The sequence below is a fragment of the Trachurus japonicus genome, chromosome 10 (genome assembly GCF_045865225.1).
Source record: "Trachurus japonicus isolate A0001 chromosome 10, Traja_1.0".
Lineage (NCBI taxonomy): Eukaryota > Metazoa > Chordata > Actinopteri > Carangiformes > Carangidae > Trachurus > Trachurus japonicus.
In genome coordinates, this window is record NC_140916.1 from 16361234 (window position 1) to 16387061 (window position 25828).

Consider the following 25828-nt stretch of genomic DNA (forward strand, 5'->3'; position numbering starts at 1 on the left):
TTAGGAAATTTAAAATGAAAAGGGAAAAAGAATAGGGAAAGAGAGTAAAGGATTTAATTTACACAGCTAACGCCACATACTTCATAATAAGTGCCTTCAAGTGTTAGTGTCAACAACAGTACATCAGCACCACAGTGTGGAAACAGAACAAGTCCTGACTATTGAAAACTCAACATTAACAGTTGTTTAACGGATAAAACAGGTGATGAACGACTTCCCTTAAATGTTATTTGATCTGCTGCTTCATTAAAATGGCTCTTGAATGTTTTTAAGTGTTAAAAAGGGTAAGAAAAAAACAAACAGTCCACTGCTTTGTGTTAAAACGTTTGTGCTGCAGCATCTCTGTGTGCTCACCTTGGCTCTAAGTGGTCGGAGAACCGTTAAAGCAGAGCCGAGGTTATTTTTGAGTTTGTGGTGTTCAACATCTGTACGATCAAATGGCCTCAAGTCTCTCCTCCTCTTGGCTCACACTGTTTTTTAAAATTATTTTTAAAGACTCAACTGCTTTGCCTCACAAATCACCGTGCAGGTTTTTCAACTTGCGTCCACGCCTCTCAACTGCTGTTTGTCCTAAGCTGAACTCTGGTAGTTTCCTCATATAAAGTCTTACAGTGACACATTAAAGTGATTGTTATCTGTCCTCACAACACACACACTGTTATTTCACACTGTCAGGGCTCCTACTGTGCAGATGCATTTGTGTTTTTTGTCTTCTAAATATCATTATAACCAATCTCCTAAAGGGTCTGTGAGGAGTTATAACCACTATTTTAGAGGATGTGGAGCATCTGATGTGTTCACATGCAACTTGGACAACACAATACACATTTAAGAAAAAAAATAAGCTTTTCAAATGTTTTACAAGGAACGTTTGATTGACTTCAGGGATACACACAGTGCCTTTTGTCTTTTGCCTTAAAAAATTGCCAGATGGCATCTTTAAAGGTTCAACATTTTGGCAAATTGGCCCATTGCCATAATCCCTAATAGTCATAGCAATAGGTTCGCTACCTTTAATTGTCGGTGCAAGCTATTTTTAGAACGGCGGAGCAGAGCCGCGAGCTGCTCAGAGCTACGCTACGGAGGCTCATGGGATTTCTTGGTTTCCCAAACTCATCACGGTGGCACGGTGGCACAGTGGTTAGCACTGTTGCCTCACAGCAAGAAGGTCCTGGGTTCGAATCCCGGGCCGCCCAGGGCCTTTCTGTGTGGAGTTTGCATGTTCTCCCCGTGTCTGCGTGGGTTTCCTCCGGGTGCTCCGGTTTCCCCCACCACTAAAAACATGCCAGCTAGGTTGATCCTCCAGTCAGTGCCCCTGACCAAAGGCACTGGCTCATAATCTGGAGTTGGTCCCCGGGCGCTGCACCGCGGCTGCCCACTGCTCCTCAGGGATGGGTTAAATGCAGAGAAAGAATTTCACTGTACTAGCTGTATATGTGACAAATAAAGTACCTTTACCTTTAAATGCACAATCCAACAACTCCACAACGCTCTGGTGGACAAGTTGTGACCTGCACATTCACCACGCTATGAGATAATAACAGAACGTTACGAGACAGAGTTGTTTTTGAGATAAATTAATGCAAAACCGCTGATCTGCGTTCCCATCAAGGGCAGTTTTCCAGCAAGCAGTCTCTGCATTTGCCTTGAAAACGACTCTGTCTCGTAACGTCCTGTTATTATCTCTGGTGAATGTGCAGGTCACAACTTGTTCACAAAAGTGTTTTGGAGTTGTTGTATTGTGTATTTGATGAGTTTGATGAGGGAAACCAACAAATCCCATTAGCCTCCGTAGCGTAGCTCTGAGCAGCTCGCGGCTCTGCTCCGCCGTTCTAAAAATAGCTTGCACCGACAATTAAAGGTAATGAACCGACTCCTAAAACTATAGGGATTATGGCAATGGGCCAATTTGCCAAAATGTTGAACTATTCCTTTAAATTGTGCAATATGAAGTGATGTCAACCCAGTTTCACACTGCATTTTATTTTTGGTCTGTTTATTATTGAGTTCATGCTGGAAAAACTAACAAAATTCAGTAAATGCGAAACCGTTAGTTTGGTGAGACATTTTCAGAAAGTTCTTTGGATCTTTAATCTGCATTTTAAAGAGGTTTTTTGATGCCATTTTCTTTCCTTATCATATTACGGTAACATACTGTATGTCCATTTCTTGGATACTAACCCCAGTTAGAGTAAAGTAAAGTTAGTCTGTTGCAATGACCTGGTCCCTGAACTCTGAAAGGCCTGAATGAACCCGGCTCTTGGTGGCTGTGGGATAAACAGCCAGTTCCTGCTTACTCAGGACCAGGAGCTACTACATGAGGCTGTCGTGGCATTGTGCCCTTCGCCAGCGCCAAAATAAGTAACTGACTGAATCCACACTCAAACTCAGGCTCCCACATATTTTGTAATTTGTTGACAGAGGGCTGGAAGAAGAAGGATATTCACATGGCACTGACCTGCTGCGCTGACCACGGCCCATCAGCAATAAAGTCATTATATAAGAAGTCCGATCCGTGACCGATACGAGGGGTGTTTCTCCTCTTTCTGTGTGTTTCTTTCAATTCTTGTTTGTAAGTAATAAAAAAAAGAAGGTGGAGAGTCAGGACGTTTGAATTGTGTCTCACCGATCAGTTTCAGATTGAATTCATGGCCTTAAGGTTTTAATTAAATTTCACATAAGGAACAATGTAAGTCCCACATTTACAACATTTAGAGCTGAAGCTGTTTTCTAGATGTCTGTCTGCTGCCTTAATTCAACACACACGTTTGCTTTGTTAATCTATATTAACTCAATGTCAGTTTTTTCAACATTTTAGTGTTAAATCTAAACCCTTGTTCTAAATGATACTCACATGCACTATCCAAAGTGTAAATCTAAGTGTCACACTCTTAGTACATTTACAAAGTACATTTACTCAAGTATTGTTCATTACTTTGTCCTAAGTGAGAATTAATCATATTCTTTTATTTGTATGCATTTTAAACTTTATCTCCACTAGAGGTAAACCTTGTACCTTTTTAATCGGCTACATTTATTTACGTAATAACTTAAGCTACTTCTCACATTTCGACTTTTCGCATGCAGAACACATGAAGTGAAGATGTGCTGTTAGTTTTTAAATCAATTTAGCTGCTATATTTACTTTAATTGAACCTGACTGATTTCAATTTACAAAGCAGAAAGTAAAGATGCAGACCTGTGGCCTCAATGACAGCATTAGAAGATTAATATATAATGAAAACAATCATTAGTTACATTCTTGCTTAATAATATAATATAATAAAATATCAGCTCCTCTTCAACCAGCAACAACAGTAAAATGCTTCCACGCTAAGGTTTGAGTTATGATAATATAACACATTTAAGCGTAACAGTTACAGGAAACATTGGTTGTACTTTTCATAGTGAAATTGTATTTATGAGCTGTTATTTAAACATGAAGGGTTTTCACTTGTAAAACAGCATTTCTACAGTTTTATTACTTCCACTCACGTCTGAATGTTTATTTCACTACTGATGAGTTCATTTCCTCTTTTATACCAAACATGTGGCCAATCTCACATGGGATTACAACACACCACTGTCTATTTAACAAAGAAAATATAACAATGTGCTTGAAAAGCAAAATAAAGAAATAAAACACCACAATCCTGTCCAAGGGCTTTTCTCTTTTCTTTTTTTTCTTTACAAGAAGCAGTAAAACATCAGATGTAACATTTGAATTTAGGACAGGATTTTAAAACAGTACATCAAGTATTTTTGATTTAACACTTATACTGAGCTTATATGTTTGACAATACGTTAATAAATGTAATTGTAAGTTTCAGAACGTCTTTTTTTCAAGGTAAAAGTCGAGACATTGCTTGTTAGCTTGAGCTGGTGCACACTGTGATTACTGTTACACATTGTCATTATTGTCATACACACATTGTCATATTGAGATTTCATTTTGATTAATAGTTTAGACCTAATTTGAACTTCACAAACTTAACAGGGTGTTTAGGAGTAAACACACTAAGTAGCCACTTTTTAGTTACACTTGTATGATATAATGCAATGCAATACATCATTCTGTTTTACATTTTACGTTAATGCCATTGATACAATAATATTTTGTTTTCCAATATACACTAATAAAGAAAGAACATACAATAATAACAGTATTGTTGAAACCATTAGAGATTTTATTCTGTTTTGACATTGAGATCATTGATGCCCCACCTATGTTGGTAAATATGAGACACAACAAAGACAGAAACCAGTATAACACAGACCAGTGGAGCAATAATAAACTTATTCTGGAATTTGAACACTTCTGACAATGTAAAAGCATAGGCTAATTGTAAGACATTCATTATTGTTTATTGTTTGTTTAATATGGATCCCTATTAGTTGATGCCTTGGGGACAACTAATCGTCTTAACATTCATTATAATGTAATAACAACAGCATAAACCTCAGAAAGATAAAATCTATGGCCACAGATCAACTCAGCACTTTCACTAAACAGCAAATTATTATCACATTATTACACCGAGTCCAAGTGAATGAGCCTGACGTGACTTTAGGGAGTGAGATGTCAGAAATGTCGCCCTCGCCTGTTCGCCGGGAGAAGGGCCAGGCCTCTGTGGGTTTGGTCTGCAGCTCCTCCGTCCCCCCGGGGCCTCAACTCAGCAGCGGCTCCGCTCTCCAGCTCTGACTGCTCGAATGGCTTCAATAACGCTGAGGCCACAGATCAGTATCTTCTGTTTACTCCCTGCGTCTTGTTACCCTGCAGCTTGTATAACCTTTTATTTTGTGTTTACGGTGTCCTGTTGCCCCGACTGCAGCGTTTTAATTTAGCTGCCAGGAATAACTGGGAGCCATTTCAACATCTAGCTGAGAGGAATAAAGTTTTTTTTTTTTTAAACCTGTAATGTGAGTTATATTTGACACCGAGCATGAGGTGCATGTGTGAGGGAGAGAACTGGCTTTTTACAACCTGTATCAAAGGCTCTTACATTTACGGTCGGAGCGGGAAGTGAGGGAGGGAGTGCGTCAGGAACCAGAGGCATCAATCATGACATATTTATTCTATAAGGAGCTCATACAAGCCGGATCTATGTATGTATGTATATGTATGGGTTTGGGCGGGTCGAGATGAGGGTCTGCAGACATTCCCTCTCAGGGTCAACGGTGCACACAGAGGGGCGTGTGTGTGTGTGTGTGTGTGTGTGTGTTAGCGGGGGTCGATACCCAGAGCAGACTCCCCTCCCAAGGACAGTGGGACCCAGTGTGAGACGGAGGAAGGCGCTCTGCCCTCCACCGTGGGATAAGTACAGGTTGGATATAGCAAGAGGTAGTTAAGTGGAAAAGACTAACAGATGCTGGGGCGAGTTTTTACTCCGGGGGGGGGGGGGGAGGCAGGAGCACCCCGACACACACACACACACACACACACACACACACACACACACACACACACACACACACACACACACACAGAGACACACACACACACACACACACACACACAGATAGACAGACATACATAGAGAAAGACAGACAGACATAGAGAAAGACAGAGAAAGACACAGACAGACACACACACACACACACACACAAAACAGACAGACAGACAGAGAGACAGACACTCACGCACACACACAAAAAGACAGACACACAGATAGACTCTCTCTCTCTCTCTCTCTCTCTCTCACACACACAGAGTGAGGCTGCATTCTCACTGTGGCTCAGAAAAAACAACTTTTACAGCGACGGCTGCAGAACAGTTTGTATCTCTTTAAGCTATTTTAACAGCAGAAGCAGCTCAAATAAAAAAACTGACTCTTCACTGGAGACGGACGCATCTTCAGCAGCAGAGTCAGGACATAAAGGGAAAAACCGTCTTTAATGTACCTGTTGAAGCGTTTAATCATGTAGATAGTTTTGGTTTTACTTATCAACGTTTTCAGTAATATCTGTGAGATAATCTCTATTTTTTTTTTTGTCTTTTTTTATAATCAAATTCACTGTCAGGGAAGAGACATTTTAATGAAATCACAACAGAGCTTTAAAATGTTTCCTGTGCTTTAGATGAAGAGAAAACAAAACCAGACATGTGCAAGTCATCATAAGTCTCTAGGTTAGTACAGGTGTGTGTGTTATGTTACACACAGAAACACAACAATGTTAATATCAGCTTGTTGCACTAAGTGGTGGGAGAAGTATTTAAAGTATTCAGATTGTTTATAAGAGAGTGTTAGGAGAAGGCACTTACAGTAAAGTATCAAAATAAAAGCAACTTTTCTTCTGCAGAAAAATGCCTGATATGAGTGGTTTACTCTTATTACTGCTGTGTGTTTGGTCAAAACAAGAGATACGTTGAATTATGTTAAAAGAAAATTAAACCTTGCATGAGATGATGAGAACAAACAGGTTTAAATGGAAAATGTATGATTTCCTTTTTAATTCCTGGAAATTTTTCTTTGTCTGTTATACTAAAAATACCTACTAATGATGCATTCAAATAAACGATGGATAAAGCAATTGTTATTGCTTGATTGCAGCAAATTGTAAACTATTTGGTTGATAAGTTTGGGCATTAATTATATCATATTGTCTTTTTCCTCATGACTATTATGAGTATTTCTCGTTTCTTTTTTCCTTGGTCCGCTAAAGGAAAACGGTCTCCAACTTTTACTTTATTGAGCTATGATATTTTCTCAGTTATACGGACACTATAATAAAAACATATTTGTGCAAGCTAAGTTATTATTGATACAGATGTTAATGCAGATGTTTAGTTCTTGTGATCATTGTGTAATATTTTGTTTTTACAGTCTTATATTGCAGAATAACCTGCTTCCACACCTGTCATTAGACAAAGAATTGGACTGAAAATTAGTGTAAAAACTCATTCAACCTGAGAACTGTAATCAAGTAGCTACAGTAATGACCGAATGTCTTGTTGCTTCCCGTCACTGCTTCCATGTTAAACTGGAGTGTATTATAGCGTTTAAAACCATGACTCACACCACAGGCCAAAACAGATGCTGTTTGGATCCTCATCTGCTCTTTAACGTGTGTGTGTATGTGTGTGTGTGAGCTGGTTTCCTGCCAACTATGACTGCTGAGGCAGCGTTGTCATGGCGACTGCCAGTTTAAAGGCTGGGTTCATCGATTTTTTCTTTTTTCTTTTTTCAACAACCTCCACATTGTGTTTCTTACCCCCCTGTGGTCGGTCTGACCAAATAGTTTTAGGTTTCTGTCCGCCCAGATCTCCAGAGCCAAAACGGGTGAAAGGAATTTTGTTTGTTGTGTTTGCAGCAGTGAAAAAAAAAGTGTCTCTGCAGAAACAATGTTTATCCTTGGAAGTGTGAACACTTTTCATTGAAGCACAAAGAAAATGCCTGTTGAACAGATATAGATTTTCACAGCTGGTTCCAGATGTGTGGATCGCTGAAACAGATCTGACTGGGAAACGATTCAAACAAAAAACCTTGAAGTGAGACTGTTACAGATTTAAGAAAACTTTATTTAAATTCCCTCTAGCATTTGAAACTATTAACTAAAAAAACCTAAAAACTAAAAACACTAATTATCATCCATGAAATGTTTTATCTCATCAAGTAACGTGAATTTTATAGAAACTAAGTTATAAACACAAGCTCCACTGCCACACTGATAAATAAAGATGGCAGCAGTTTTTGTTTAACTATGTTTAAATTAGAGGCTTCAAATAACGCTTCATGTATCCGATGGTAATTAGTAATGAGGGATGACGTTGAGCTGCTGTCCCTGTGATGCAGAGACGAGCCTGGACCTGACGTCGTGATTTCAGCTCTCCACAGGCACAGATGAGGCCTCGAGGTAACAACTAACAATTAAACTGACTGTTTTTTGATCAACATGAATCATGAACTTCTCCTTGCAACAGCCGCCACAAACCGCGTCTCTTGACTGACGTGATGATGGGACGAAGAGACAACAGATAAAATGAGCAGACGATGAGTAATGAGCTGAAAATACATAAATACCACCTCTGTCTGACTGTCGGGCCTCCATAACTTAAATTCCATGTGAGTGGAGGCGTAAATGTCAAAGACAAACCAAAACTATCTGCGCCGACGACGCAGCATCGGAGACAGAAGGAGAAAATGTGTTTTTCTGTGCGTCCTGGGTGATTTAGCGCTCTACATTAAACATTTATATTTAGTTTGGTGGTAACTTAAATGTTTGCATTGTCCAGTTACATAATGTTATTTGAACCAGCATTTGTCCAATGGCCAATCAGAGCCGAGCTTTTTCTGAGGCCGTGTCATAACTTGAGTAAATGCAAGAAAACCGCTGGATGTGTTAACACATCCATGGTCGGATGTTGTCGTGACAACCATGTGGGCTGCTTCCTGTTCAGCAAAGACGTCACTGTCAATCAAAAAATCCTCAATATATAAAATCTCACCATCAACGTCGCCACACACACAGAAAATTCACTCACAAAACTCACATTAAACAACAAAAAACTGATTATTTTCTGTACTATCACACATGACCTCACCAGCCACACACACATATACACAACACACCCAACTGCCCTCTGTCTGTCTGTCTGTCTGTCTGTCTCTCTCTCTCACACACACACACACACACACACACACACACACACACACACAGAAACCACTGGCATACCAGAGAGCCTATATTTAAAATGAGCCCTGGGGATGTTTTTTATTTTCAGCATTTAGACGTTCTATCAAAAGTGGTCAATGTGGATACTTGGGTGTAGAGAGCGAGCATGCGTGTGTGTGTGCGTGTGTGCGTGAATGTGTGCGTGAATCAGTGAGACTGATGGTAAACATAGGTATGACACAATATAATCACAGCATAGAAATAGCAATGAGTCAACAGCACTTTTTACAATAAGATAATGAACACACGTCCAGAAAATGAGCACGAGAGTGTGATTACTGAATTTTTTTGAGCCAGACCCAAATAGTTACAAATTTGCTAAGGCTGCAAAATACCACCTTCCGAACTTGTAACCGGTCCAAATACAGCCCTGTCATCCCACGTCTCATTTTCAAAGCCTCTCTTTTCTCCCTCTCTCCTCCCACCACAAATCCCAGAACCTCGAGCAGCAGAGAGGGAGAGAGGGAGAGGGAGAGAAAGAGAGAGACAGAGGAGATGAGGGGAGCATTTAAATGTAGCGTTCCGTGAGTGGTCGGGTCGGTGTCTGGAAATCTTTCACATCCTGTTTACGCCGGGCAGATTTCAGCCCCGGACCGCAGAGAACTGGCAGGGCCTCCGCCTGGACACAGCTCCCCTCTCTCCCTCTCTCCCTCCCTCTCTCTCTCTCTCTCACTCTCTCTTTTCTATCTGCTCCCTGCCTCCCTCGCCCTTAAAGATCTGAGTCTGCAAAACTTTCCACGCCGCCTCGGCTCCTATCAACACCTTCAGGCCTAAAGCAAACAGGCCCCGCGTCCTGCCGAGGGGGGATCAAAACCCCCTTGATAGAAAGTCATCGTTTCTAAAGCAGCAGAGGCCAAATCACACAACACGCCCTCCTTTTATTTAATATCCAAGTACAGGTTTAATTCAGCTATGTTGTCGTATTTACAGCGTCCTTTATCAGACGGAGAGTTCCAGAGAGTAAACGACATGGACAAGGTTTCGTGGCTGTAAAGGAACGGCAGCTTGAGAAGTCTTGATATTGTTGGGTCAGGTAGCGGTAAAAAAATAACATCTCAAAGGTCGGCTACAGGCGATCGAACAGGGAGGGTTAATGAACAAAGGATCCATCTGTCCTCTCGCCTTTATTTTCACCCTGAGCGAAGCAGTTTGAAGTCTCAGTCCTGTAATCCTCCTCCTCCTCCTCCTCCTCCTCCTCCTCCTCCTCCTCCTCCTCCTCCTCCTCCTCCTCACCTCGTCCTCTGAACGCGCTTCCCTCAGCGGCACTTGCAGGATTTGACGACCATGTTGGAGAGTTGCTCAACGCGCGGCGTGCGGCCGATGAAGTACATGATGGTGAGGGGCTCCAGGTCCTGAGGGACGCAGCAGGGCGAGGCCGAGGCTTCAGGGTTCAGCTTGTTGTACAGGGGCAGGATCTGAGCAGGGAGCAGAAACAAAGGGAAGTTAGACGACTCTGAAAACAGATACTCAGCGTCTTCGCTCTGAATAATGAACGCACATTTTCCAAAGTTACAGTTTTGGGTCATTGTCGAGGCAGATTTTCCCCTTTTTGTGTTTTGTCTTTGTGCTAAACTGAGCTAACCAGCTGCGGTTCAGCTTTATTTTGACCGTACAGATGTGAGAACACAGAATAAATCTGAAAATCCTACACATCTTCAGTCGATCTATTATTTTTTTTGTGACAGTGAGAAATAGACGAGAGAGTTATGGACAGAGACGGAGGATGAGATGCAGCAAAGGGCCATGGGTCAAACTCAAACTCATGGCTGCTATGGTGAGGACCGTATCATACACATTCTACCAGGTGGTAGAGGTGCTCCAGCATCACAGCTTTTCATTTTAAAGGGATAGTTCAACATTTTGGCAAATTAGCTCATTGCCATAATTAATAGTTCGTTACCTTTAATTGTCGGTGCAAGCTATTTTTAGAACGGCGGTGCAGAGCCGTGAACCGCTCAGAGCTACGCTACGGAGGCTAATGGGATTTCTTGGTTTCCCTCATCAAACTCATCAAATACACAATCCAACAACTCCAAAACGCTCTGGTGGACAAGTTGTGACCTGCACATTCACCACGCTATGAGATAATAACAGAAATGCAGCGACTGCTTGCCGAAAAACTGCCCCCAACGGGCGCGCACATCAGTAGTTTTGCATGAATTTACTCGAAAACAACTCTGTCTCGTAACGTTCTGTTATTATCTCATAGCGTGGTGAATGTGCAGGTCACAACTTGTCCACCAGAGCATGTTGGAGTTGTTGAATTGTGTATTTGATGAGTTTGATGAGGGAAACCAAGAAATCCCATTAACCTAGGTACGTTATGTAACAAACCTTCTCCTAAAACTATCGGGATTATGGCAATGGGCCAATTTGTCAAAATGTTGAACTATCCCTTTAATGCTCTGACAGACTAAAAATATGGATATATATAGTGCATGTGTACATACTGTATATAAGAGGGAAAATGGCTGAATTATTGTTTGTTGTTGTGAGTTAATGTGAATATCTCTCCAGATTAATAGGAACATAGAAAATGTAATTTGTAGTTGATGTAAAACTGTGACATGTGAGAATCATTCTCTATAAAAAGAAACTGAAAAAAAAAGATGCATATTGATCGATATTACAAGGAAAGATATAAAGGATGAGAAAGTAAAACCAGATGGATAGCCTACGTAAGATCCTGTGTGACATATGAGAGCACCTTCATAACACTGGGATCGACCTTATCAGCCGCGGTCCATTAAGAGCGAACATCATCCATAATAATGAGTTTTTGTACAATGAAGTCTTAAAGTTGACAGGAGTTTGGACCACAGACCACAGCTTTTCACTACAGAGACTGCAGTTGTTTTTGTTTGGAGCTGAGCAGCTGTTTGTAGCTGATCAGACACAGATGATTTCTGGTTATGTAATTGGCTGCTGGTGTCTCATGTTGAGAAGTCTGTCACTGTTTCCATTCAAACTACTGGGACAAAAAAAAAAGGTCATGAATCTCAAGGTTGGAGCAAAAATACAACTTGAGGAAAAACAGAGCACATTTGTTTTTGTTTGACCGTATTAGAAAAGGGTAATCTGATTTATCTGTCTGAGCGGTTAAAACAAATATTTTTGTGGTGGCGTGTGCAGTAGCAGTGGCCAGACAGACACAAAATCAAATGCTGCTGGCAAGAAACCAAAGTGCCTTTCCAAAATGTCAAACCTTTTTTTAAATTTATTTTTTAAAATCTTTTGTACAAACCCATTTTTCCAAAACAAAAGAAGACAAAAATGTTAAGAGATGTCTAGACAATCAGCCATATGGAGACTTAATAAACTGATAATAAAAAAGGACTTACATCAGAAAATAAACAAACCATTAACATGTTGCTACCGATAAAACGTTCAGGTGTAATTTCCGTCCCTATAATCTTCTGTAATAAAAAACACCCCCTCACCATGTTGTAGTGGTTGTTGGCGCTCCAGATGTACGGACAGTTGCCGGCGCAGAAGTTCGCCTTGTAGCCTTTGGGCTCATGGATCCACTTCCAGTTGAGGTCACGCCTGAAGTCGATGTAGAGCGAGCGCAGGCAGCAGCCCTGGTCCGAGCCACTGAGACACACACACACACACACACACACACACCAAACACATTTCAGCTCCCCATCCTGAACCAGAGTTGGGTCATGGGAAAATGGCCGTGGATCACCATTGAAAAACCAGCCATCAAAAAGGTAATGACCATGCGAGGCTGCCAGCGTTTTCCCCTGCAGCGTGAGGTAGTCTAAATAAAACACTGCATGCCTAGTTGGCCTGCAGTCTAAACACAGACTCAGTATTGTTTGTTTTGCCACACAATAGTCTGCAAAGTGAGTTTTTGGGGTCAAAAAAATAAAAAGGTACTGAAATCCAACGCCCACCACAACTACATTTCAGAGTTATATAACTACAAATCCTGGAACAGTGTGAGTTCTGTCACTCAGTCGCACATAACTACACACATGTGGCTGGTTCGCGGCCTACCGGGAGCAGGTTGTGGCGTCTGTGGCGGCTGCCCTCTTCTTGCGGTTCTTCTTGGCCGGGTTGTCGACTCTGTCGCTGGGCAGCAGGGTGAGGATGAGGTGTGGCGTCTTGGTGCTGAAGTCCGCCTGGCCCTTGACCTGACCAGGTTTTCTCATGCGACGAAGCTGCTCGTCGTCCAGACCTGCGGAGAGAGCAGAGGTGGAAAGTTACGACAGGACAGTAAGCGTTTGTGTTCAAGTAGCGACAAAGAAGAAACTCATTAATATTAACTCTTCACTTCACCAGCTGCAACATTTAGGTTCATATGGCCAATATTCGTTATCCAGTGATATGAAATGTGGTGTTTCATTCTGAATTCAGCCTCTCTGCATAATGACTATTATCAAATTATTATCATATTACTAATTTACTATCATAGTACCGGCATATTTTGTATATTTATTCTTTTATTTAGATAAGTATCATTTTAAATGTAGAACTACAGTTTTTCTACTTTGTGATATTGTTACTTTTACTAAAGCAAAGATCAGATAACTTTTTTCACCACTAATAATACAATACAATTAATACAGTAGCTTTCAATGTGAAGTTCGTGACCCCCAACTGAGAGTTCACACACTGATTAACAAAAACAATTGAAACACTGATCGTTGTCACCTTGTAAAGATAATTTTAAAAACCATGTCAGTAGAGGCAACAAAACTGTTGGGAACCACTGATTTAATAACTGAGTGTCAGAAAAATTTGGTGGTCCATGTTAATAAAAACCACAAACCCACAAATTCTGTTCTTTTATTTCTTCTGTCCATGGTTTTTACACTTCAGATTGGGTTTTCTGGCTTCATCGATGAACTCTAGATGTGATACAGTTGTTTCCAAAGCTACGAATGATGTTATTGTGTTTGATTTCTGAGCTACAGGAGCACAAGTGTTCACAACAAGCCCCTGCTTGTCTCCCAGCAGTATCAGAAAAGTTGATTTTTTTTCCAGGTCTGGAAAAAAAAACTCTGCCTTGGCTCAGCTGAGTGTAAATCCTAAGGAAGGTGCCATAATTTAGGGCCTAAATGAAGCAGCACAGACTGTCTGGTATTCAGCAGTATCGCAGTGTGCGTGGAGGAACAGTTTCTCCATTGTTTCTGTATCATAGTCTGTGAGGGATTCATGAATCATTTCAGAGGCGCCGTACAAAAGAGGCTCCACTTCAGCTTCACACTTAGTGACCCGCAGGATTACTGCTGTGCCGATAAATCTTTTAAAAAGCTTTTAATGCCATTACATAGGAGTTTACAACCAGACTAATGAAGATGGATTTTTCATCTGTACGGCCACTGGATGAAACCGTTCGACTCCACTTCACTCTGAGGTGTATGAAAAGCTGCTCTAATCACCCAACACACACACACAGATACTAAATGAGTGATACGACCACATGATATGCAGTGGACGTGAAGGAAACTGCGAAAAAAAAACAAACAAACCTGCAAACAGTGCCTCCAGTTCTTCACTCTTGTTGGGAACGATGTTGTTGGTGGACGGGACGAAGGTGCAGCAGGGACAGTGGACGCCCAGCTTCAGGCCCAGGTTATTCTCTGAAGTCGGAAAAAGAAAACAGACACTTGTGAGGAGGAACTAATATATTCATAGACATGTATATAATGTATATCCTAATGGGAGATGTCTGTGTGGTGCTGCTGCTGCTGCTGGAGCCAACCTGGGTCTGACACCCAGTCCTTCACGGTCTCTGTGACGTCCACAGAGATCCAGGATCCCTTCGCCCTCGGCTGAACGGTGCGGGAGTCGATGTACCGCTGAGTGGAGGTGCTCTCTTCATCCTGCTTCAGCAGCTGACACAGAATAAAACACAGAAAAGCAGTGATGGAACAACGTAAACAACATATTGTCCTCACCATTATAATGTTATGGTTTCTACCGTGGAGGCCGGGGCTGAGCATGTCACTGTAAAAACCAATAATTACTTTAATCAGCCGTGTAAATTACGTTAGCTCACTTTCCTGGGGTTCACATTTTTATGTAGGCAGTATAAAGTGTCTCCCTCCAGCCGAACTATAAATCCAATTTGAAACTGGTGAAGATTTAGTGTCGCAATAGTCTCAGTGGCCTGATGCCTAAAACCCTGAATGGAGAAACGACTTTAAGTTTAAAAGATGTTCCTGATGATCACGCCCTGAACATAATATTTACCTGTGGTTTTGACAAGACAGGACACAACCTCTGGGTCTTTGTTGTAATAAAACAGTAGAAATGGAGCTGTGACTTTGAAGAAGCATGGATTTACTGTCTGCTTCATAATTGTACGTTTTATTCTGACGTTAAAGCTTAAAAGGGACAAAGTAAAGCAGCATCCCACTGATGTTGCTGATTACATAGTTACTACTCTGGCGCTTTCAGGGCTCAAACACTGTGTGTTTTCTACCTGGTAGATCTCCACTCTCTGCTCCGAGGCCCGGGCCTGCGGGTTGGGAGCTCTGAAGATCCTGAACTCGGCCTTGACCAGGGTGCTGTTGGTCAGGTCGACTCCGCTGACGTCAAAGTGGACCACTCTGTAGTGGGGGTTGGGAGCGACCGGCTGCACTGCGTCTGGTTGGACGGAAAGAAAAAAACAAAACACAGGGTGACTAATCCAGCAACATCGTGGCTCTTTTGGACAGCGCTGTATTTATACTGTTGGCTAAAACACTGACACATGATGCATTGTCTCGGACGTAATTACTGCTGATGACTGTCTGAATGATAGGTCTGGGTACGTCTTGTTGCATTAATGTGTTTTTACTGTATGAAACATCGCCTGCCTCACTCAGACTGAACCTACAGCGGCTGTCGGAGGACGGGGGAAGCAGGATAACTTCATTTCTCCACCCTCCCTCCCTCATTTTACCCCCAAACAGCGCTGCTTCTGTTTTCATGGCCAGTAGCTGCTGCAGCTCCCGGCAGCACTCACCCAATGACAGGCAGCATTTCTGTTGATGTACAGTCTGAGTGCAAATATTGTAATTAAGTTAAATTCTAAAGTACCGGTTCGTTATTTTAGAGTTTCCACCTTGTGAGGCTGTTCTCCACGATACTGTGCTTTTTACTCCATATTCTGGCTCTGAGAGCTTCAGATATGAGTTCACTTACTGATAAAGTATTTTATCAAATGTACGGTAAAACTTTATTTTAAGTTCTACTATTTAGCATCCAAAATCAGTGCATAAAGATTCAATAAAATCAATCAATCAATCAATCATGTATTCATCAACTATTTAATCTCCTCTTGTGGACACTGGAGGCTACTCAAAAAACATAACAATGTTATAGTAAAATATTGAAATAATATAAAGTATGTCTACTTAGAAAGTGTAATTGTTGCCATAAGTTGATATAAACACAAACAATCTCTATATAGCTGCATAGCCTGTATTATAATGTTATAAACCACTGCTGACAGGGGACAACAGGTTCAGTGTGACCCAAATGCAATGACCAAGGTAACCTCATAAAATGTGTTAGATTGTGACAGACTGAACAAGTAAACTGAACAACCTGCACCAGATACATTAAATTCAAAATCAGTGTTTAACCTGCAGAATTAAGCCAAGTTTGTTTTTTCAACAGACCAGTTTTGCTACTGATAGAGTTTTTAAATTTGTGTGTGTGTGTTTAATAAATTGCTACTCTTACTTCAGTTTGATCTGGGCACTTGAACGCACCATGAGAGGTCGTAGCTACCAGTGTTAGTGAAGTCTGTGACTAACTCAGCTCATTTATCACCTGAGGTAAGAAGATACCAGTGTTTAAACAGCCTGTGTCTGTATAAATAGATCACCGCTACATGTCGGCGGTTCCCAACCTGAGCTCAACAGCGGGTCCTCAAGGTTTTATCTGAGGGGCCACAAGATGATTAAAGGGACAAGAAGGAGAAAATATAGTTCTGAGTCTTTCCAACCTTCCCCCCAGTGCTTGCGTCTAAGAAGAGAAACCTGTGTTTAATTTTAAGGGACCAGAAGCTGCGAGGTTGGGGGCCAATTATGCACTTTGAGTAATTTGCAGGGTGGTGGTGGTGTTGGGCCCCCGGGGGCCGCGCGCCCCCAGACCCTCCGCCACATCCCACACACGGACTCACTTGTGTCGGTGCGCGGCGGCATCATGTCGATCCTCTGCACCTCTTTGGCGTAATAGTCCTCCTCGCTGCTCTCGCGCTCGCACGCGGACTCGGCCAGACGCGCGCGCTCCTTGAGCAGCTCCCGCGTGCTGTTGTAGAGCAGCATGACCTCCGGCGGCACCGGGGCGGGGGTCGGCGCCACGGCCTCGTCGGGCGGGCTGCGGATGCGCAGCTTGCTGAGGATCTGGCCGCGCACCGCCTCGATGCGCCGCGACTTCTGCGCGTCCAGGTTGATGGACTGGCACGTGTTGAGCGCGTCCGCGTGCAGCACACCGGAGAACCGGAGCAGCAGCAGCAGCGCGAGGCGGGGGAGCCACATGGTCCGGTGAGGAGACGAGGAGGCGACTCCAGCTGAACCAGTGGACTGTAACTACAGCTGCAGCCGAGTCCCACAGCCGAAATACAGAGTGAAGAGATTTAAAGTTTAACCTGAGGGTTGAACCGATGCCCGAAACCAAGAAAACACAAAAAAACGAATCCAATATCCACTTCAAACAGGGTATTTTAGTCAAAACCGCCTAATGTGTGAGAGGAAACCCACATCTGCTGACTTCACATTTATTCTGCTAAGGTAATTTTATAACATACACGCGCCTGCTTATTCCCACACCGGACAAATAAAGACGCATCGTCATCTGTTCGTTACAGTCAACATTGAAGTTAATAAATCTAACATGGGCTGCTGCGGTGGGATCAGGACTCTGTAAATGGTATCACTCAACGACCAGACTCCTCTGGGAAAAACCTCAAATTTAGTGACTGGAAATTTGGCCTCCGCCTCTTCTTCTTCAGTCCCGCTCCGGTTCCGTGCCGGTGCGTCTTAGCAATATTAAAACTACAGTGTATGTCTGCTGAAGTTTGGGGTTTCTTCTTATCCGTCTCCGTCGTCCATCCTCTGGTGATTCAAAAGCTTTCAGGAGAAAAGAGTCATGGCAGGAGCTCAGCCCATGTCGCAAACCCTCCAGAGAAAAACCAAGAGCCTCTCACTTCATCTGAAGCAGCAGGGTTGCTGTGCGCTCACCTCCGAAAGACCCATCTGTGCTGCAAAAAAATGGCACATACCCGCTTCCAAAAAAATGTACTTACAGCCCTTTAAAAAAAAAAGCTAATGAGATCCTCCCATTCCCTGTAATAGGTAAACAGAAAGCAGCCTGCACCAAAACGTAGGAAAGCAACTGTTGATTTATGTTGGAAAAACCATGGTGGGCCTGTTAATCCCCCTCACATAAACATCAAAACACGGAAAAAGTCAGACGACGTAAAAAGACATGACGCAGAAAAATATATGAAAGAAGTCCTTGTGCTGGGAATTAAAAAAAAAAAAAAAAAGAAAGGAAAAAAAACTTTAGAGTAAATTACAGATCCTGGGTTTAAACGAGCTGCAGCCTGATGTCTGCTGAGCTGGAGGAGCTGCTGAAAACACTGAGACCTGCTGCTGCATGATGCGACTCCATTATTCTGCAGCTCCTCTGTGGGAGAAATGCACAGAGCTCCAGACAGAAGGAGTCTGAGAGGGAGGGACTGGATGGAGGGAGGAGGAGGAGGAGGAGGAGGAGGAGGAGGAGGTGGGGCGGGTGGCCACCAAAGTGAAGGGAGTGTGTGATTATGTAGGAAAGAGCCATCTTCCTCTCTCTCTCTCTCTCACACACACACACACACACTTGGCAGTTTCTTTTCCTCACAGAAACGCCTGCACCGCCCTCTGTCTGCAGGTAAACATCTCCTGAGGGCCAACCAGGCCTAAAGCACCAAATCTGCATCTTTGCAGGACAGTTAATGAATTTATTACGGACAATGACAACAAGATCGTTAACTTCCCCACTCTTGATGTCTGTGCAGCGAGTCGGCAGCTCGTGGTTGGTTGTTCCTGTTAAAGCTCTTTAAATTAATGTAAAACCAGTGATACAAAGAACAAATGTGCAATGTTACAATCAGTTTGGCTTTAAAAGGGTTCAAGGTCAAGTATGTTGTGTCTATTTGTTGCACATCTAGGTACAGAACAGCTTCACTGTGGCTGGACAAGCACGTCACGTCACTGCAGAGTTTCCTTCTCTTATTAAATGTCCAGGTAGAAAGAAGAACAGCAATTGTAATTTTCAGCAAACACATCAACTTTAAAGTTGTAGCAGACACTGGAAAACTGGAAAAGCTCCAATATGTTGACCTGATGAATGAACAAAAACTATTGAAGTTTCATCCCAGAAGTGTAAAAGTTAACACCAATACAGTGAATTCAGCTGATTGTCAAAGAGCCAGAGCTTTAGTCTGAAGCTGCTCGGTGAACATTGTGCAACTGCTGCTGCTGCATCGTATTTTTAACCCTCCTCACCCTCCTCCGTGATCACAGCGATGGGTCTCGAGTTGTTGGTGGCGCTCGCATGCCATTAACACGAAAATCTTTCCCATCTCCACCGACCACAACACGAGCGCCACTTATAGCTTCATATTCAAGTGCAGACGAGTGCGGTTTAGATCTGGGCCAGAACTTTCCCCCAAATGTCAAATTAAATCTTTGAGCATCAAAATGTTTAAACATGAAGATGCATTAGTCCAACCCAGTGATTTCAAAACGCAGCTTCAGGCAGAATTTCAGTGAGACGGTTAAAGGATCATCCTGATTTTATTAAATCGACCATCCCCCTTTTTATCTTTATCTCTTCAAGCTTTCAATCCAGCTCCTTTCTTTCCTCTCTGTTCCTCTTTGGTCTCATTGTTAATTACAGTTCAGAACTTGGAGAGGACTGTTAATCTGTCAGGGGCGGCTTTTATTGCTGCTCTGCTGCCATCCCATTATACCGTTATTATAGTTGCGGGCGCAGGCCTGTAATTGCTGTAAGTAGAAGGGAAAGGTAGGAGAGACTCGGGCTGCCTCAAGGATTCTGGTCGGAGCAAACACCCTCCGCCTTCAGCGTCGGTCCTGGCAGCGTTTCTAAAAATGATAACGCAGCCTGCAAACAAACGACACGGCTGGAAAGACACTTAGTTTGTCTCTGTGGACTAAACTCTGTCTCTCAACAGCGATTTTTAAAAAAAGAGCCGGCACAACGTGAGGCTTCTCAGATCAGAGGAGCCCGCCCAGGTGCAGCGGTGTGTGTGTGTGTGTGTGTGTGTGTCTGCTGTAAAGATGAAAAAAAAAGACTTCCTCAAAAACAACTTCTAGCCTGTCTGCTTTTTATTCCTCCTTTCCTCAAGGCCAAATATAGACAAGCCACTGCCACGTCATCTGGCCCTCAGCACTTTCTTCAACCCTGACAGAGGGCGAGCTGGGGTTCAGAGCCTCAGCGCACACACACACACACACACACACACACACACACACACACACACACACACGAGTGGGGTTATATTTGAGCACGTCTGTAATAAAACTGGATCCATATTTTCCACAAAAACCTGAGACAGATTTGGCCGTCACGGAAATCAGGACAGTTTTATTGAAAAAAAAAAGAAAAGAGCCTAAACTGTTACAAAAATAAATACAGATAAAACGACGGGGGTTGGTCACAGGGAAACGTTTCCATCCTGAACTCTTTACATCTTTTCTCTCCATTGGCAGAATCAGCCACTTAAAATGTCATAACTACAATCAACCAAACAGTGTGGCCTATTTTCTCATGGCACCGACTCAAACCAGAGTCCTGCCTCTCTCTCTCTCTCTCTCTCTCTCTCTCTCTCTCTGAATACCCACAGTCCCATCTGAGTGACAGTTTGGGGAGAGGCCGTGTAGCGGGAAGCGTTGAGCTGCTGTTTACACCTCGTCTTCGTTCAGCAGCATGTTGGGGATTCCTCTGGAGATGGGGAACTCTCGTCCCGACTCGGGACACTTCAGGCAGCCCTCCACCACCTCCACCTGAAACACAGAGAGACGTCACTAGATCCTATCAGACTCAACTACATAGACACCACACTCATAGATCCAAGCTTTCTTTCACCTGGGTTGGTTTACTGGTGAAATTAAACAGTGATGTTTTAGACCACGGCTCCCGAACCCCGGGGTCGTGGTTTAATAATAATAATAATTAACATAACTTAATCAAAAGGGCTTTTAAACCAGTAATTATCTGAAGTTTCCACTTCATTTTTCCTCATTTATCTCCATATCCCAAACAACAATAGAAGGATTTTAAAAATATGCATACACAGACAGTAGTACAGTCCTGCTGCACATCGTTCCAGGTCGACGGGGCAGAAAATTTAAAAGCCTTTTTGCCCAGTTCCGTTCTCACTCTCGGGACCTGCGTCTGTATAATGTCCAGAGAACGCAGGCCATATCGGCTGTGGTTTCTACACATGTGTAAACACAGATATGTAAGCATATGTATTATGTTATATTTTGTTATGCTATAACCTTCTCAGTCACCAAATTAAATGATTTTAAAGTATTTCAATAATTCATCGTCATTATCCAAGGTCACTGTGAACTGGCAATATTTCATTATTAACCGTTTGTTATGTAATTGATGGAAAATCCAAAGTAAACGTTTCCCTGTAAAGTTACTGGGCACTGGACAGTTAAGGAGATATTTTTCTTTAACCCTTTAAAGCCCACGGTATATTAAACATGTTAGCGTATGAGCTCTTGAACATCCAGTTGCCTCTAGTGTCATTACTTGACACAGCGATTGATAACACTTTAGCTACCAAATAACAACTTCATACAGCAAAACACAAAGCTGTGCAAAAACAGAAAAGTCTAATTAGGAGTGGGCTCCTTGTTTTGATGATACTCGACACTTGTCCAATGATCCACAGGTGCCAGCGATGTGCACACAAACACAACACTGTGCTAAATAAGTAGTATAGAGCATAATAAACGCTGATTAAATAAAATATATTCAATGTGTTTTAGTGAACAACACTGAACGTTTTGTTTAGAAGAAAAAACTCCACACGTCACCTTTAAATTTAGTTTCCATCTACTTGCCATGATTTATATCCTTTTTCTCGCTTCTTTCTCTCCCTCTGTCATTTTCCAACTTGGTATCAAAGCCAGTCGGCAATGTCACTGTCTGTCAATATAAAAACTGTCTACGGTGCAGAAAAAGGATGGGAACCGCTGCTTCAGACAGTGTGTGTACAAGTTTGTGGCAACAGTTTGGACGAACGTCTTCTCCCGTTTCAACATGACGATGCCCCTCTGCATGAAGCCAGCTCTGTTAAAACACGCTTCTCCTCAACTGAGAACATGACTGAGCCCCGATCCAAACCTCATCCGACACCTTCAGATCGGATCGGAGTTGGACCTCTCCGGCGCTCTTGTGGCTGAACTGGACCAAATATCTGTAGCCAGGCTACAAAACATTGTGCGGAGGAGCCGAGGCCGTTATAGCAACAGATGAACGCCAGTGGGTTTGGACCGATGTGTTCGATAATCACATGTGTAATGTTTGGCAGTCGACGTTGGCCACACATTGGCAGTTTTTTGGCCAAACAAGCCAACACACTATTCCTGCGCCCGATCGCTACAAACACGTCACTTTGCTCCCCCCGACGTCGATGTAATGAAAACAAGACAGTGAGAAGGAGACGACCACATGAAAGCCTTGGTGCCAGTAATAGAAACAGGATGTCGGGCACACACTGTGACTTTGTGCACTGCCACGTGAGACTGAGTATTATAAGCTTTTCTACACAAAGACATCCCATAATTATCATGATCATTCACTGTGCACGGCAAAACAAGAGGAAGAAATACAGCCGGGATCCAGATGTTGAGTAATATCAAGAATGGAAACACAATCCCTGTTTGATGAAAATTATAAAGGAGCTGAAACAACAAAGATCTTTGTGAAACAGAGCTGCAAATTAAAAACCTGTGTCTGTTTGGACCGCGTTGACAAGACAAAGCGAATGAGAATATGTGCTCGGGCGTGTTCTACTATTTTGTGAATTTGTGAGATAAAAAGATGAATCAACTAATTAAGAAAATAATAAAACCATTGATAGTAGAAACAGTTGTCACCCCGAAGAGAAAACATTTAAAAGCCAGAAATATAAATATAAATACAAAGTACAATTTTAGTCAAATCATGAACAACCAGCGGCGGCTGAGCCCTCACCTCTAACAGCACTCTGTGAACTTTCTTCAAGAAGTCCTCGTCCTTCTCGTAGTTTGGCACCAGCTCACCTGGCAGATCTTCCCGTTGACCAAGCTAGAGAGAGAAAATGGACAAAATGAACAAACTGCACCACTGGACCTTCAGAAATAATGTGTAATGTTGAAAGGAGACATGATGCCCCTTTCCACAAATTAAAATAGTTCCCAGGTGTCTTAAAGACATGTCTTTGACTTGCTTTGGTCAAAATCCCCCAAGGATGAAACATCACAGCTCTTTTCATCCTCTCTAAACAGCCCTGTTCAGAACGGCTGGCTTCAGTGCCTGTCCCTTTAAATGCAAATGAGCCACTGCTTGCCCCGCCCCCTCTACCGGTCCCAGGTAGGGGCGGTATTATACAAATTTGAAACCCAGTTACATCACTGGAAGACAACTGAGGGAACAGCTCGTAAAACTATGTGGATTTCAACCTAGGGAGCCTGCACATTACAGATTTTTTTGTCAATTCTCACATTTTGGGGGCTGGAAGGCGAGACAAACACCCAAATATATGTTAGAGAGCCTTCAAAAATTGATATTTTCATATGTCCCCTTTAAAATCTTTAAACTGAATTGTGAAAATGGGAGCAAAGGTCTATAACGAGAACAAGAAACAATCTCAGTAGTGAGTGATGATTGGTTGTTTTAACAAACACTGAAATGGTTGAGCTTTGCTTTTTTTGTACAATACCTGTAAAGATATTCATGTTCAAATTCTCCCACAGGTGAGTGCTGTTGATACGAACTGTGTCTGCTACTGTGAAGGTTTATATCATCATAATAATAATGTTTTCATCACACCACACAGCTGTGGAGTCGGTGCTGCTTCCTGTCGGACTCACCTCCTCTGCAGCCTGGACCAGAGCCGCCCACTCCAGCTTGGGAATCATCCGACTCACAAATTCAGGGTTGAACTCCACCTCGTTCACCTTCACCTCAGTGGCCTGTGCAAAAAAAACAGATAGATTGGAAAACAAACTTACGAAAATGTAACATAATAATGGAGCCTGGAAGTAACAGAGAGTGAGTCAGAGTCTGATATCTTGCAACTTTGAGACAAAAACGTGTAACACATAATTACAGATATTTGGAGCAAAGGTTGCTCACTTCTCTGTCACAGTAATATCAGGACAACACTGGGTGATAAATACTTCGTTACACTTTACCTGCTGGTCAGAGAAACAGCTAAAAACAACCTGAACAGAATCCACTGGTTTACAGCAGTCACTGAAACCACTTGTATGATCAGAGATTTTAACAGGACTTCAACTAATCAATCACAATATAATCGCTGATGTCAACCAATACAGTTCTTCTGGTTTAACATCTACTTTCATATGGAGTTGAAGACTGCATTACATTCACTCTCTGCTCTGCTTCCATAATGTTTATAAAAGAAAAACAAGTGAAATGCAGGCGAGAGCAGCTACACATTAAATTATGATCATAGTGACTAACTGTGACATTTGTGACTATTTTAATATTGCTTATAAGATTCAGTGTTTGTTGAGTCTTCAATTAGCATTAAAATCTCAATATAGTGACAGTGATATAGGCCTAATGCATTATATGCTTCAGTGTTTTTAGTTCTCTGCTCCCATAATGTTTATAAAAGAAAAACAAGTGTGATGCAGGCGAGGGAAACAACACAGTTCACTATAATCACTGTAATTAACTCTGATTGAATTAACACATGTCAACAAAAACTGACCATTTAAAACCTCACTGAGGTAAATTATAATTAAAGTCAGAGCTGAGTCTTAGTTTACGCCATGTTGAGCCTGAACTGAACATGTGACTGTCAAACAAAACAAAACCAGTATCTACTAAAACCGTGTCCTTCTCTTCTGCACCTGAACGACTGTAGATGTTAATGTAGATATTACAGTAGATATTAATGTAAACCTCATAGATGTTAATGTAGATATTACAGTAGATATTAATGTAAACCTCATAGATGTTAATGTAGATATTACAGTAGATGTTAATGTAAACCTCATAGATGTTAATGTAGATATTACAGTAGATGTTAATGTAAACCTCATAGATGTTAATGTAGATATTACAGTAGATGTTAATGTGAACCTCATAGATGTTAATGTAGATATTACAGTAGATGTTAATGTAAACCTCATAGATGTTAATGTAGATATTACAGTAGATGTTAATGTAAACCTCATAGATGTTAATGTAGATATTACAGTAGATGTTAATGTAAACCTCATAGATGTTAATGTAGATATTACAGTAGATGTTAATGTAAACCTCATAGATGTTAATGTAGATATTACAGTAGATGTTAATGTGAACCTCATAGATGTTAATGTAGATATTACAGTAGATGTTAATGTAAACCTCATAGATGTTAATGTAGATATTACAGTAGATGTTAATGTAAACCTCATAGATGTTAATGTAGATATTACAGTAGATATTAATGTAAACCTCATAGATGTTAATGTAGATATTACAGTAGATATTAATGTAAACCTCATAGATGTTAATGTAGATATTACAGTAGATATTAATGTAAACCTGAGCAGCGTTAGCCTCGGTGCTAATGAACCCAGGTGAGTTTTACCTTGATGAGCAGCGGGAAGCCTTTAGCGACGCCCTTCACGTGCGACGTCAACATGTTGTGTGTCAGCAGCTTCATGTTTACAACCAGATGTTCAAGGCTGAGTGATAACAAAACAAAAAACAAAGTCAAAATCCCAGTTTATCTGTATCTTTACCTACATGTAAGTCACGCTACTGCAGCGTTTACATGTGGACCGGAAGTGCCGCTGTTGTTGCGTCGCTAAAAAAGTTCCCCCGACTCTCCGGCCTCATCACCGATGGTTCCTACTTTACAGCTGTGATTACAACATCCATGTGTCATTGGTGTTTATAT

At 42.0% G+C, this 25828-nt stretch overlaps 2 protein-coding genes across 2 annotated transcripts; both read right to left on the reverse strand.

Annotated features, from left to right (window-relative positions):
• Positions 1-9527: 9527 nt before the first annotated feature.
• On the reverse strand, positions 9528-18314 carry tgfb5 (transforming growth factor, beta 5). Its single transcript, XM_085789611.1, has 7 exons — positions 16802-18314; positions 15113-15276; positions 14390-14522; positions 14157-14267; positions 12679-12859; positions 12114-12267; positions 9528-10088 (listed from the first exon to the last, which is right to left on the reverse strand). Exons 1-7 carry the CDS (start codon positions 17157-17159, stop codon positions 9930-9932), a joined length of 1260 nt encoding a protein of 419 aa, XP_085645737.1. The 5' UTR covers positions 17160-18314; the 3' UTR covers positions 9528-9929.
• Positions 18315-20243: 1929 nt separating this feature from the next.
• Positions 20244-25598, reverse strand: trmt112 (tRNA methyltransferase activator subunit 11-2). Its single transcript, XM_085789612.1, has 4 exons — positions 25517-25598; positions 23778-23879; positions 22900-22992; positions 20244-20690 (listed from the first exon to the last, which is right to left on the reverse strand). The coding sequence occupies exons 1-4, from the start codon at positions 25589-25591 to the stop codon at positions 20589-20591; spliced, it is 372 nt and encodes a 123-aa protein (XP_085645738.1). The 5' UTR covers positions 25592-25598; the 3' UTR covers positions 20244-20588.
• Between the last annotated feature and the right edge of the window lie 230 nt (positions 25599-25828).